A 15,734-nucleotide genomic window follows, 5' to 3' on the forward strand; every position below is an offset into this window, starting at 1 on the left:
AATGCATCACTATAAAGACAAAACGCTGTTAAAACAGTTTTTCTAACTGGAGGAAATATTTATAACACCATCATCCTCAGCATAAAGGCTGATGGCATTTCATTTGAAAAACCAAACACAACTCAAGGAAACTTGTTCCATAGCTTATCCTCACCATTATATAAATTTGTCCTATTTCTGGTCATCTGCCTTTTGCTTCCATCTCACCCCACTGGATTTTTCCATGTCTTCCCCAGCTACCATGATGTTTCCTATTCCCTACAAGTACAACAGATCATGGCCTGTAGAAAGTTTCTCCTTTATTTTTATTACAGAATCACAGAATTGAAATGGTTGGAAAGGACTTCTGAGATCACTGAGTCCAACTATCAACACCACCAAAAAAACCCCCCACAAAGCCCCCCACAACCCTGGCCACTGGAGCAGTGCCTGAAGTGCCACATCTACACATTTCTTGAATACCTACAAGGATGGTGACTCCACCACCTCCCCGGGCAAGCCGTTCCAGTGCCTGACCACTCTTTCAGTGAAGAAATTCTTCCTAATGTCCAATCTGACCCTTCCCTGCCACAACTTCAGGACATTTCCTCAGGTCCCATCATTATTCACTTGGGAGAAGAGGCCAACACCCATCTCCCTACAACCTCCTTTCAGGTAGTCATAAAGGGCAATAAGGTCTCCCCTCAGCCTTCTCTCCTTCAAAATAAACCTCCCCAGTTCCCTCAGCTGCTCTTTGTATGACATGGTCTCTAGACCCTTCACCAGCCTTGTTGATCTCCTCTGGACCTGCTCCAGCACCTCAATGTCCTTCTTATAGTGAGGGGCCCAGAACTGCACATAGTACTTGAGATGCAGCCTCACCAGTACTGAGTACAGGGGTAGGATCACCTCCCTAGTCCTGCTGGTCACACTATTCCTGATGCAGGCCAGGATGCTATTGGCCTTCTCAGCCACCTGGGCACCCTGTTGGCTCATGTTCAGCTGGCTGTCAAGCAGCACCCTCAGGTCCTTTTCTGCTGGGCAGATCTCCAGCCACTCCTCCCCAAGCCTGTAGAGTTGCCTGGGGTTGTTGTGACTGAAATGCAGGACCTGGCACTGGTGTCCTGGTTTGATCCTGGATGAAGCCACTTTTCCTTTTACTGACGTTTTTTTCCTTCAGTAAGTGTTCCAATCAAACTGTGACAACTTGGTCTTGTTGGATCTCATAGAATTGGCCTCAGCCCATCAATGCAGCCTGTCCAGATCCCTCCACAGAGCCTTCCTCCCCTTGAGCAGATCAATGTTTCCACCCAGTTTGGTGTTGTCTGCAAACTTACTCGGGGTGCACTCAGTCCCCTCATCCAGATCATTGATAAAAATATTGAAAAAAACTGGCCCCAAAACTGAGCTTTGAGGGACAACACTGGTGACTGGCTGCCAGCTGGATTTGACCCTGTTTACCACAACTCTCTGGGCCTGGGTATCCAGCCAGTTTTTTACTCAGTGAAGAGTAGACGTGTCTCTGCCATGATTTTTCAGTTTCTCCAGAATAATGCTGGCAAATTAAGCCTCCACCACCTTGGTGGGGGTCTGCTTTCCTTTCTTTGTTTATTGGGTTACTCTCAGCAGCCTCCTGCTCCCCAGCATCCTGGATAGCTGTGGTGCTCAGAAACACACACAGTCTCCTGGCTGACATGGCAGAAGAGCCAAATCTAGGTGGCATATAAAATCTCACCCCTCAATTCCTGTTTTCCTCTCAGCAGAAATCCAAAGACTCCGGGTGTTGTGGAACTTCAAGGGATTGTGATGTCTGCTCAAGGCCATATGACTGTACCCTCAGCCTCCCACATGCAGCCTCCTCTAAAGTTCAGGAATAATGAAATCCATCAAGGTCCCAAGTGTTATATTCGAAACTGACTGAGGAGCCTAAATTTTTCTTCAAATGACTTTTCTACTCTCACTATAAATCGCATAATTTTGTTTAGTCACAACATGTACAAGCTTAGGATATTGACCTTTTGGGAAAGAGGAGAGCAAAAAGAAGGTAGCTGATAGTTTTTAGTTTCATTAACTGTAAAAGCTATTTCCAAGGCAACTATTTTTTCACTTTATGAAACCCATGAAACTTCCTTCTATCAATAGTTCACAATTAATTGAATCAAAAATTTCAGCTATCCTTTAAACAAATACTCCCAGGAAAACTAACACACATCCTCTTTTCCTTTCCTTTTACTATGGAGACATTTTACACATGTGAATTTTGAAACAGATTTTGCTATTCTTACTACAGAAAGATACTTCTGTAATTTTCTAGTTCTCATGTTCACCATTCTCCAGTACTCTATAATGACTGATCTGCATGTATAGGAGACACCTATTAGCTGAAAGGAGCCCACAGACACGTGTCTCTGGCATCGCGAAGCCCAGCCATACCAGAAGCCATACCAGGAAGAACCTTCTGAACCATTCCACCTGGTTAGTCTTCCTGGGTAGAGCGATCAAGGTACATTTCCTCCCCATTCTTACCCCTGCCATGCTGCTGTCTGATATTTGTCTGAATTTACAACCAGGAGAAATCTCCCAGGTGAGGTTTCTTTAATTTCACCTTCTCCCCAATGCCTATAATTCTTCACATGATTAAATCAACATTGCAAAAACTAGCTGAAAAGTGTTTTTAAACTAAAGGTTTTTGACAGCCTCTCTCCTCACTCTCTAACAGTGATAACAACTCAAATGTTTTTCAACAAACCAATGGTGATGTTTTATATTCCTAAAGGCCAAAGTTCATCCCTTTGGAATCCAGAGGAGAATAAATAATTAGATACTATTCTTTCATGCCAGCAGTACTCAAAATGTGGACCCAGAGAATGACTATCCTACTTAAAATGCAGCTATTTTCCTTATGTAAATACAGTGAGATCCCACAGAGAACTTGTTTCACACTTTGTCCATAAAATCATACCATTTAATAGCATTACACTAGGTACAATGATGTGAGAGTGTTAACTGTCACCAGCAAGATCAAAAACTTGCAAATTTGGGCCACAAAAGGAGACAGAACTTGTCTTTCAGCTTTTGAATGACATTTTTCAAAAACAAAGCCTGAAACCTTTATTATTAATGAGAACTGAGATCCCTGCAAAATTGCCTTATTACAGGCTTTTTTTTTTCTGTTTTAAATAAAGTAGCATATTATCACATTTGTTTCATAAGAACTGGCAATGCTTGATATTGAAAAACGACAGAAGAGCTTACAAATAAAACTCACATGTTTAGTACAAACTCAGAGCATTAAGCTCTTTTGAGGAACTGATGAAATCCCAAGTGACAAAAGGAGGAGCCTTCAGTTCCCTGCCTATCTCCAGGTAACATCTTCCCTGGCTATTTAGATGATGAATGAATGCGAGACAGGGCACAATCTTTTCCTTCTAGAAGTTCAGCTCCCAGAAGTGAGTGACATTAGCTACCCCTGATATCCAAGGTGTCCTCTGATAGTGGAGCCCAGATGGAAGAGACACCAGAGGCTCACTGTTAACAGGGAAGGCTGCACTATGTGGGGTTCCCCTGAGGCAGCTCTGCATCCAGAAACAGTCACAGACTGCACTAATGGCCTGGATAGTGGAAAAGAATAAACCTATTAAAATCCACAAGCATGAAGGTGTGAGGAAATGTCTCCCAGACTGCTGGAGGAGTCTCAGAAGTTGGAATAATTTGGAGGGGTGAAATCCCTTGCCAAGTTTCATACAGCAATATGGCAAATGCTGTGCTGACAGAAATAGAATTTGGCAAACACCAGGTTAGTCTGCAAGGCTTTTAATTTTTTTTTTGTCTACTCAGGCTGTTAGTTTTACAAAATTTATGTTTTTCTTGGTTGCCTGGTTTTAGCCCAATTAATTAGACATCTTAAATCACCAGAGATTTTTATTAACATGAGCTACTTAATATGGGTATGTGAGAGATGCAGGAATAATCAGCTCGAGGTTATTAGAAAACTAACCATAAAGCAGAAAAGTGTCTGGGATACTGTACAGCATGAACTGAAATGTGAAGTACAGTATGGCTGCAAAACAGATAAATATCACAGTGCAGTACATGAAATGCCCAGCAAAGCCATCTTCCTGGTCTCAGACAGGTGCACTGCACCAGGCTTGGATGCTTCCATCCTAGAAGAGATGGGAGGCATCAGGAAAACCCAGGGAAGCTCAGCCAGAAAGGTCAGAAGTCTAGAAAACACTACGTGTGAGGAAAACCAAAATCAACCTTCCTAACAACCTTTCAGCTTGCAAAAGAGCTGCTGTAATGGAGCAGTTTTTGGTTTCTGTGTCATAATGGAAACAAAATACTAGGCTTAAATTGCAAAGGGAACTATTGAACATCAATTAGGAGAAAAAATAATAATGCCTTTCCAATACAGCAAAGAGGAGAAGCACTGTCTGGAGGTAACGAGGAATGCCCACTGTGGGGATGTTTAAGAACAGATTCAGTAGGTATAGCAGCTCCAGATTCAGAGGGCAGAGCTATACTGGATAACCTTTAAATCCACTTCCAGCTCACTGGCTCCAAGACATGCACAGCACACTTACAGCCTCATGGGAGCCATTGGAGGGGCCAAGATTTTAGCCAACATATGCTGCCTTCCTGCCGTGGAAAGGTTTAGGAAACAAATAAGGAGATTAAGATGCAAAACATAAGCATTTAGTGCCATTTTAGTTGTCAAAGAGTATCCAAGCAAGTTGCACAGGGCTGGCAGGTAAAACATAGTGTTTACATGAGATCTGAGACCCTCCAGAGAAGTAGCTAGTGGCTAAAAGGAAAGGAAAGTGAGCCAAAGGCCAGGCTGGCACGATAGGAATATTCACAAAAAATTGTCCTGCAACATGTAGTTCATAGACCTCCATGACAATCTTCATCTTAAATCTGAGAACTCTAAGGATTTCTTAAAAAAAAAAAAAAACACAACAAAACAAAACAACCCAAAACAACACAAAAACTACACAGCAAAACTGATTGGTAGCAAATATGGGTTTTCTAGAATCTCCTGTCCAACAACAAAAATAATCTAGTAGGATGCTGACTGTTCACACTGAGGACTTTAATTTAATCTCATCCTGTTTCCCATGATGAACAGTAATTAAGCAAGAACACATGTTTATATAGGGACACTACAGAAGTTCAGCATGGTAGTAGTTTAATAAAACTACATCCCAAGTCCTTCTAAGCACTATTGACTCAAGTTCATCCCAGCATTAACAGTTGCCTTGAAAGAACCTGAGAGCCACAGACAGCAGATGGTACCACCTGGGGATATAATAAACATAATCAGAAGAGATTTTAGTCCTCCTCTGTTCTCCCAGTCCTACTGGTACTGCATCAGATTCTTCTGCTTTAATGACAATAGATTAGAGAAAGAGTTGGTTTTTCTTAGCTTTGACAAATCTAAACATTTTAAAAGCATACATTTTGAAAGAACATTATCACTCACACAATAGTGGGTTAACCTTTTATATTGTGGGTTTACTTTCCTTTCCATTAAGAAACTTTTAGATTAGGCTAAGCCCCTGCTGCATTTCACATAGGAATGATCGCAGTTCTGCAAAAATCCTAGTGAAGAATGGTTTCTTCATGCAGTGTGCAGTGGTCAAATCAGAGTGGCTTTCAAAAAATTTTCAGTGAGACGATTTATGTAAATTACTTTTACAAAATGCAAGCTTTTCATGTTTGAAATAAAAACGAATGTGAGTATAAATTTTGGGACAGGAAAAATCTTTTTAATGGGAAACTAAATATTTATTTTTTAAAAAAAGTCTGATTTTCCTTTTTCCAAGCAAAATAATTTCAAAAAAAGCTACATATACTCCTTTAGGAACAGTGACTTCAAAATTGAAACATATTTAGAATTGAGGGGGTGAAATCTGAAAGCGCAAAAAAGGCTTTTTTATATTGCTATTGAGGTGTATCAGACCAATAATCTGGGAAGCATTTGCATGTTCTTCAGTAAGGTAAACAAAGAACCCAGGAGGGCTTGGACTGTCCTCCTTGTATGGCTTGTGAAGTTTTCTGCCACTTATGAGTTGCCTTTTCCTAAGGTCTCTGCAGCCAGACTCAGACAGGGCAAGTGGCAAGGGCAGAGCTTGCTTAGACCAAGAAATGGAAAAATTAAAGGCAAACCAGATAGTTCATGTAACACCTAGCAAATGAATGAATGCAGAACGTAGGAAAAAAACAGAAATATATTCTCACATCCACAGATTCCTTATTCCCCCAGCCTAACCCAAAGGTGTCTCTGGTGGTACAACTCCATTAACAGCCACCAGCTGAGTAATAGATTTGCGGAAACTTTGCTAAAAAAGTAATCTATAAGAATGACCCTGTAGAAAATTCTTGTGTGCATTTCTTTTGTTTGTAAAAAGACCATTTAATCCATATATTTCAGACAAAAGCAGATGACCTTTGTTGGCAATGTCACACAAAGCTATTAAAACCCAAATAAGAGTAGAAATTCACCTCCTCTTTGCATTTTTAGCAGTATGGGCAATGGAAATGAATTAAAATTAAAATGGGGCAACAACATATCTATGGGTAAAAAGCATTTACATGTAAAAATACTAACAGGCATAAAATTAAACTACTTTTATTTTTGTTAGTAGCCCATATTGCTTTATGAATTGTTACTCAGTAACTGATTCAATATTCGGCTTTCAAACATTGCAGGTATTTTTTTCCCCTCAAACTGAAACTTAAAAATCATAATACAGAGCTTCTGAATTCCATCACTTTCATTTAGAATGCAAACCCACTTCTACAATGGAGTTTCTCTTGCATATGAGAATTGGAAAAGCTGTATTTTATAAAGTTTAAATTTTGAATTAGAGAGCATGCTCAGAAAGATATCTACTCCCAGTAGTTGTTTATCCAACTTAGTCTTCATATCAATACTTTAAAAAATATAATAAATAGCCTAACCACATCTTTATATTCACAGCTGAACATACACACATATATGGCAGCTAGAAGATAATTAAGCAACTCTTACTTGGAATGACAATTTTCCCAAATATGCAGTTGCTTCTGGAAGCTTATAGAAATTCTTATTCAGATAAACACGTATCTTAAAAGTTAACAAGGATAAAAGAAAAGTTTAGTGTGATATATAACCTAGATTATGAACGACGTTGTCCTCCCACCCATTAATTTTAAAATATAACAGCTCTCATAGGATCTCACTGGGTCTTATGACAAATGAAGCACGAAACGGTTTAGCTTGAAAAAGAAGAGTATGTGTCGAGGTGCCATTCCACTAGACATTTTGTATATCAAGTGTTTGCATTGAAAAGCAAACCAGGTGATACTGCAGCCACTGTCTTGTCCTGCTTTTCCACAGTTGCTTTCTCCCTGAAACTGTGACCCACTGATGAAAATTTCCTTGCAAATATATAAACTATCCATATCAAAGCATTGTAGTGCTAGCCATTAGCACTATAAATCAACAGGTTTAAGATAATATTTTTGAATATGACTAGGCAGTTTTTTTAGGCAAGCTCATTCTGAATGAATAGCAAAGCTAGAGCCTTGGAGGCAGCGGGAGGGAGAGAAGGAGCCCTAGAAGACAAGGCAAGAAACACTGATGGCTCCCAGCCCACAGGAATGCAAACACCCAGTCAAGTGCCACACGAATGCTTAAATGGGAATTAGGAAGGAAAAATCAGATCACAAAAACAAAGGTCAGAAAAAGCAGTCATTTCATTAGTCTGCTTCAGTGCCTGAGCATGCACAAGCTGTGCTGCCCAGGACCGAGAGCAAAAAAAAACCAACAACCGGCAAACTTTCTAGTTTTTACAGGATTTATAGTGGATGAAGTAAGTTAAAATAAAATCCTCCGTGTCCCAGAGGGTGCTGCACTTCATGCTATGAGTCAACCTCATTAGGAATATTTCTAATGTGAAACACTACCTGTCTTTTCTCCTAGCTCTACTTATTTAAACATTACCAGGCATGCACACCTTTACTAACCTGAATAATTCCAGAGGGTAAGATATGGTATCTTAATGGTCTCTCTCTTGCTTCTTGGTGTGGATAAAACTAACTAGGTGGTAAGATGACAGGACACCACTAATGGTATCCTCTCTAAACAGAAAGAGGCTGTGAGAAAAGCAAACCACCCTATTAATTTCAGATGCACATCCTCATCGACTCCAGCATGTGCAATCCAGGCTTTATGGATTACTCATACTGACTCCCACATTTCACTGCTGCTTAAACCTTGTCAAAGTGAAAAGACACCCTATCCAAACAGCAGAGAAGCAAATCCTAGAAGTGCACTGGTGCAGAGTGTACCACTTTATAACACAGCATTAAATTAGCAAACATTGATCTTTCTGAGACATACCGTTTTCACTGCACAGTAAAGTCCACTGATTAAAGGGAGGCAAGCCTCCTTGTACCTGTGTTTCAGAATTTGAAATACCTGATCATATTCAGAGTATATTTTTTACTAGGGCAAACTTCTTCTTGAAGCCAAATGCTGCCTAGGATGACCCACGGATACACTTTCTTGGGCACAGAGCGTGAAACACTACTTGTTGCTCGTCATTGGACTCCTTAAACCCATCAATCCTATTTTGTGACGGCACTGCCACCTTGAATTTAACTTCTGTAACTGGTAGGTGGGGTGGGATAAACTTCTTTCAGTTTCTCTTACTATTCTCTTGCTGGTTCCTAATTTTTTTACTGGGAAAAAAAAAGAAAAAAGCCTCAGGCTTGGTACCTCAGCACAAGGAGACATTTGATACCTCTTTTAGTGAACAGCTCTCACCAAGATCTAGGGGAGCTTTCCTGAAAGTCTTGGCAGGCACTAGACATGTATTTGAGCTGCAAAATGCCAGCACCAGCTCCTGCTCCAGCCTTTAACAAGTGTCTGCAAGCGGTTTAAGGTAACAAGCCAGGTTTCATAGACTGGAGCATGAGGCTACAGTGTTTCTCTGTGACAGTCCTCACTAGACTGTGTCATGGGTTGCCGGGAGATGTTAATAACCTGAACAAGAGCTTATGGTGATGGAGCAAAATGCCAGGGAATGTGTATGAGTGTGCCCAGGCTTAAGAAACACAGCAAAATCTTTTCAAGGTGACACAATTCAAAGATGGAAGATTGTTATATCTCATAAACACCCTGGGGGAAAGGGGAAATAAATCAATGCATCAAACAAATTGCCCTCATCCTTTAATTGCCCCCAAATGGCAACCACTGCTTTACTGAAATCTATTTAAGACTTTGCTATAGCTGTCTATCCTATATAGAAGTCACTCAAAAATTATGGTGATATGGTAGCCACAACAAAATCCTAAAGCACATGTCAGCAGGCATTACCATACTTAAGAGTGCAGGAAAAGGACAGAAAACTTGCTGAAGTGGAAGAACAAAGAGGTGAGGAACAATGCAGAAGGAAATGGGGTTGAAGAGTGGGAAGTCAGTCTAAGTGATTTCTTCCTACTCCAAATACCTTTTCAAACTCAAACATAGATGACAATGTTTTTCTATTGATACACCTAAAGAAATTTTATGGAGCCTGCAGAATGGAAAGCTCCCTTGCACACTGATGCAGGTCTCAGGTGTGAGTTCCCTGGAAGATGTGCCAATATTGCTCTGGCCAGGCCTGCAGCACATGGAGCCAGCAGCAGAGATCTTGCCCCAGCACTGTCTGGGCAGGTGTCAGCACCAGAGACTTCCATGCATGCTACTGCTCACCAAAGACTTTTTTCAGAGAGTACGGAGAAAAAGTAACAGTTTTTCTGTGACTAAATCAGGGGAATCTACAGCCAGTTACATTCTGTAGAGAGCTAGTATCTTCTCTTACATGCTGAACCCTTAGTAATTTCTGTTACTTTCCCACAAGTCAAAGTCTTTGAACATGAAGGAACCACCATCAAAACCACTTTCAAATAAAAAATAAAAAAGTGAAGCAAGCTCTCCTGGAACAAAGCCCTTAAATAGACTTCCAAGAAGATTCTACAAGTTTTCCTTAGACTTAAGTGGTGAAATCTGTTGAAACACAGAGGGCAAAGCCAGCGGTGGGGCTGGAGGGGGAGGGGATGAATGCACCATAAAGCACAGCTGCCTCCACCTATTACTTTGTACTATCAGAAGACAAACCTGAAAAGGCCCAACTTGTCCTGCACAACTGAGTCACAGAAACACAACACACTGTGCTATAGCCATAGACCTGCTCTCTGTGTGCAGGCAGCCTCTGAACAACACAGCAAGAGGGATGTTTGGTGTCAAAGGTCTGAATGTTTGCCATTTTCATAGCCTCAGGAGCAAACACATGGACAAACAAAAATATCCCACAAGAGAATCCTCTTCAATTACAAAGCAAAAAACCATTACAGGACAATCAATATGGAACATCTAAATGAATTACACAGAAGTAATTTTAATTAGGGAAGTAAAATAATCTATTAAAGATTAGCAGTGCAATGTTAACGTGATATAATGAGACAAAAAGAAGCAACTGAACACACAACGATGTTAGGTCCTATGGATAAATACAGGAAAGGACAACCCATATTTTCAGTTTACCATGACATATCTAGGCATTACATCAGAATTGATACACAGAACTATTTGCAGTGTCAGTAAAATCTTGCAATATCTCTTGAAGGCATAAAGTTCTGATTAACAGACAGCAGATTACTAGTTGTTGCAAAACTGTTTTAGTTGAAAGTCAACAGAACTATGTTAAACTGTAGCAGCTGAGGACAGCATCTGAAAAAAAAAAGCATGGAACTCCTAATTTGCAGTGTGGTTATTTGAGAGCAAGTCTGCAAAAGAAGTTGGAAGAAACAGGACTGAATTTTATTATTTGGTTTAAACTCAAAAGGTTTGAAAAGTGGGAACATAAGAACAAAAGGCTAAGAAAAACTTTTGGCAATGACACTTGACTTGTACAGCAACAACTGCAAATGAACTGCATTCCTTGTCCCACCCAAAAAGCAATAGGAATGATTAAGCTTTAAAACACATACATGTACACACAAGAACACATATAATCATCCAAGAACTCAGAGCTATGTCAGGATCACAAATGTGTAAGGCAAATAAATACATTTAAAAGGTAGATCTGATACCGCAACAGGGAATGTTCAAGGTGAGGTTCAAACATTTCTAAAAGGGAGAGGATTCACCTTCTCCATCCAGTTGCAATGTTTCGTTTTCCCAGAGCAATGGTGGTGAGGTGGGGCAATGATGTAGCACATACAAGGGCACCAATCCTGCTAGCAGACTTTGCAGTTATAAGCAAATCTCTTGGCTCAGATTTAAGAACACCACTCACATGAAATCCCTCCTGCATTTTACTGGTAAGAGCACTGGAAAAAGCCAGCATTGCAAACAGAACATTGCAGCCATAGCAACAAGCAATTCAACACTTAAACTCTTCAACAGACTAAACAGTGTTTTCTTTCTGGTTTTATAATTTCATGGCCAATAATTCACCATGAGCACTTTACTAGTCTAGCTGGTTGTTAATGTCTCAAAACCAATCTCCTGTTAAAGCTTCAACCAAGAAAACCTTCTTACCCAAAGAAAAATAAAGTGTGTGTACACAGGGCGACGGCTTCAAAAATTAAACTTTTTTTTCTCCCTATTTGGAAATTGGTATAGAAAAACAGAGAAAAGCCCAAGTTCTGGCCTGTTAAATCAAGCACTAGCCCTTTAGTAGCATTTTGTGCTATAAATGTTACAACCAGGATCACAAAAGCCTTAACATTGAGATTTAAAACAACAAACAACTTAAGCCACACCACAGTGTCTCTGAGTAATGCCTCAACACGACAGGCACTCCAATGGGAAGTCTCCTTGAGCCTTTTGTTGTCTGTGACGATTTTTTAAAATAATTTTTCTTATTGCTATCATTTGAAAACCAAAACTGAAGGCTAGAAATAGGAGAAAAGATTTTGCATGGTTGAGGAAATTTAACCCTGTTAATTAGACTGCTTCATTTCACAGTAAGACTCTAATATTATCCTAATAAATGCATGGGGTTTTTGGAAAGTGTCATGCATGAAAGTAACTGAAATAGTGCCTTTTTAAACTTTTAGTGGCATCAAATTTAATATCTGCAAAAGAAATCACTGTTTTCTCAAAGGCAAGAATTTGAGATATTTAGAACTTCTTGACTAAAGCATAAGGCCAATGGAAAACTGTCTATCTCTCCCAAGTAGACTAAATAATGTCCACATAAATTTTAATGCTCAACAAAGGTGTTAAACTTAATGAGTTAACTTACATAGGTAGTTAATTATCCAAAGCTTTCACTACCCTTTCCTATCTCTTTACCGTTTTTATACTTCTTTACTACAGTATAAAAATTGAACTTAAAGGAACCAGATTGCACAGATCTTTTGAGAGCTTCAGGATTCATCCTGACTTCCTTGCCACTTCAGGTACCGTAAGCCCACAATTCACAGATACAGGCTTTGTTGACTGACCTTACAACTTGGCTGTGAACTCTACTTTGCTAGCAACACATGCTGAGAAGCTCCATAAATGACAGTGAAGGACAGTGCATGAAACAGACAAAGAAATGTGTTTACACATTTAGGAGGAGCAGGGACCTTTTCCAAACCCTGTTTATTGGATTATTTTTGACTAGTAGTACTATTATCTATGGAGTTATTGTGCCGTGTAAGAGACAGTTACTAAGTGTTACGGTTTTTATTAAGCCCCGCTGGTCACATATTGTTCTCTATTAAATTTTTTGTTTGTTTGAAATGTTTTTTTAAATTTCTCTCTCACTAGATCACAAGCCGAGGAACTGGGGAAAATACACTTCTTACCACTTCTTACAGATTTTGGACTGTCTTGTGACCTGCCCACCTGGATACTACACAATCACAGACTGACCCTGCGCTCCAGGGTTTACTGAATGTTTTTTACAACCCAGATGGGGCTGGCTGGAAATCTTCATAAGTGTGTTCAGAGACACGTGTAGCAGAATACTGTGCAAGTGGAAGTGTGAAGAAAGCATGGAAGAAAAATCTGTATAACTAAAAATTACTAGTAGAAGGTGACTGGTGACCAGCCTATGGGGAAGTGTCTGGTGACTGCGACAGGTCATGCAGCGTTCCATCTGATCAGAGAGGTATGCAACAAAGGGGCACCTGGTAAAACATGGGGGATGTTGAAAGACTGTGGGGGTATTTTGACAGGAAAAAGGAAACACAACCTCTATATTACACGAACAGGACTCTTGAAAAGCCACAGAAATATCCCATACTTACTTTTATCTTCCTGGTTTTCTTCTGCTGCTTTGCCTTCCTCTTCCTCCTCCTCCTCCTCCACCTCCTTCTGTTGCGCTTCTTCATGGTGATCAGCGGCACCGACGGAAAGGCTCTGGCAGCAGTGGTTGAAACCGCTATCCCGAGGCAGAGTGAAACTTCGGGGCTTTCCCCCATTCCCATTCAGCACTTGCATCCGCTCCCCCTCCACCAGGGGGAAGGGACCGTAGTGGTCTTGCAGGTGGCACTTCTGGGTGGGCAAGGTTGACTGCCGCCGGTGCTCGGGGGAGACCACAGCCGCCTCGGAGAACACAGAGTCCTCCAACGGCAGCGTCTGCAGGTAGTGGAGTCCTGAGCTGGTCAAGGGCGTCTCGATGAGGTCCTGCCAGGAGCGCCGCTGACTTGCTGTCTTGCGCACCGGCGAGTCGGTGGTGCTCCCCGCCGCCTCCGGGCGGAACTCCTCATGTGACGACTGCGACTGGGAGGTCTCCGTGGACGAGAGTCGGCTGTGTTTTGGCTCCACGTAAGGGCTTGCACAGCTCATCTACAATGGCAGAAATGGAGCAATCTTCAGACCAGCCTAGACTGAGACCTATGACTAGTAATCATCATGCACTTGTCATTGTCATTAATGGTACCCAGTTCAGTATCGAAGGCACAAACTTAACTGATTAACCTGCCCTGGTCCTCACTTTAAGGCACACACATGTCTACACATGTCACACCTGTAGGTCAGACACTGACACTTATTCTTAGTAAGTATCTTCATTATGTCCTTTAGTCTGTAAAATAAGCCAGCACAATTATTTGCAGAAAACTTTGCGGAATACTGCACTATGAGAGACATAGACGAGATCTGCCTGCTCCACTGAAAATCTTAAAAATGCTTTCTAAATGCTTTTTTTCAACTTATCTTGCTAAAAGTTTCTTTGGAGTCCTGTTTGCAGTGCTTCAGTGCAGTTCAGAGATCTAGGATGTTGGAAGATAAAGTACTGCATTCGTACGAAACATATTAACACTATCTTTCCTCAGACTTCTTCAGTTCTTCAATCCAAATGTTTTCATTTTAAAAACTATAATCAGTTAATATGCACTAGTTAACCCTGTCTGAGTGTACCAACAAGAAAATTAAAATTACCAGCACAGAATAAGCTAGAAGTCCATATTGTGGTTTTATAACTGCTTCAAGAGAAAATAAAAACACATCCCCTTTTAATTTACAGAGAAATGTACTTTTTCATAACAACAGAACAACCGTATCACAGTTTGGGATATATGAGAGAACATTTTTATGTTAGAAAATCTGTGGAAATTCAAGTGTAATTTGTTACTGTAAAGCTTCACAACACAACTGGTGTGCCTCAGAAGGAGTCTGTGTTGTTACTGAGAAAATATTTTGTCAGAAAACCTAAGGAGGCAGTGAGGGACTGCATGGATGAGTAGGGGTCCATCATGACTGAAGAATAGGAGGAAAGAATTCTGAAACTTAATCCATTTTGCACAGCAATTTGGATTATAAATCTGTGTTCTCTGTGCACCAGTGGAAATAGCAATGATGGCTGTCAACGTTAGCAATGTATGCTGCTTAACAAATGCCTTAGTATTGACTCAAAAAAGATACTGGAGACTGCCCTACCTGCAGAAGACTAGGTAAAAGTGACACTTTATGTAGTCATTCCTGTAGATGTTGCAGGTGACTTACCGAAGGAGGCCGTGGGTATGTGTCATATGGGGGTGGCGGACTGTCTTGTTTGGGTGTCGACGGAGTGTCGGCTTCCTCCTTATCACTCTCACTCCAGTAATCTACAAGTTACATGCAGATCAGATGAAAAACTACCAACACATTTTGATACTCAGGGACTCATTTTCACAACAGCAACTGGAAACTCCATCCTTGGCATTACTGGGAGTTAGACACCAACTTGTAAATGTTAACTGCTGTAATTTGGAATTACTTTAATGTAAAAAGTGAAAATTCAAAACATTATGAGGTATACTAAGTCTAGTGCTCCATTGCAGAGATATTAAACAACAGCCTGCAAAACAGCCAAAAATGTAACTTTTGTACACACCTTACAAATACAACATGCATACCTAATACTCCCAATGCAGGTATCAGATTTTCCATACTTATACAACTATCAAAATAATAATGACTGGACATATATTGACTAGAAAATACGGAAAGTATTTTTTAAATAGAAAAGAAGAAAAATGTAACTAACTTCCAGAAGACTTGTTGACTGCAAATAACGTTAACAAATGGAATTAACACCAATTGGCAAATCAAACAAGTAGTGATTATTGCATACATAATTAATCAATGCTACTTCTCCACCCATTTTATTCATTGTATACTACCAGTTACCCAAGCTTTTAATTCAATTTCTAATAAGAAACAGCTGCATTTAAATAAGGAATAAAAAATTTATGTTACATATCTGCTTCATAAAACAGCTGTAGCCCTCTTATCCATGCAGGAA

At 40.3% G+C, this 15,734-nt stretch overlaps 1 protein-coding gene across 16 annotated transcripts in view; it reads right to left on the minus strand.

Annotated features, from left to right (window-relative positions):
* CNKSR2 (connector enhancer of kinase suppressor of Ras 2) overlaps positions 1-15,734 on the minus strand; it is a 475,055-nt gene that overhangs the window by 283,797 nt on the left and 175,524 nt on the right. For all 16 annotated transcript variants that reach the window (XR_007888446.1, XR_007888445.1, XR_007888447.1 and 13 more), the window contains 2 exons: positions 14,954-15,054; positions 13,255-13,795 (listed from right to left, as the gene is read on the minus strand). Coding sequence is in view for 13 of the 16 variants with exons in the window: in XM_051608949.1 (XP_051464909.1) it covers positions 13,255-13,795; positions 14,954-15,054 (642 nt within the window). In the remaining 3 variants the exon portion in view is untranslated. The remainder of the gene's footprint in view (positions 1-13,254; positions 13,796-14,953; positions 15,055-15,734) is intronic.

Source organism: Apus apus, chromosome 1 (assembly GCF_020740795.1).
Source record: "Apus apus isolate bApuApu2 chromosome 1, bApuApu2.pri.cur, whole genome shotgun sequence".
Classification (NCBI taxonomy): Eukaryota; Metazoa; Chordata; class Aves; order Apodiformes; family Apodidae; genus Apus; species Apus apus.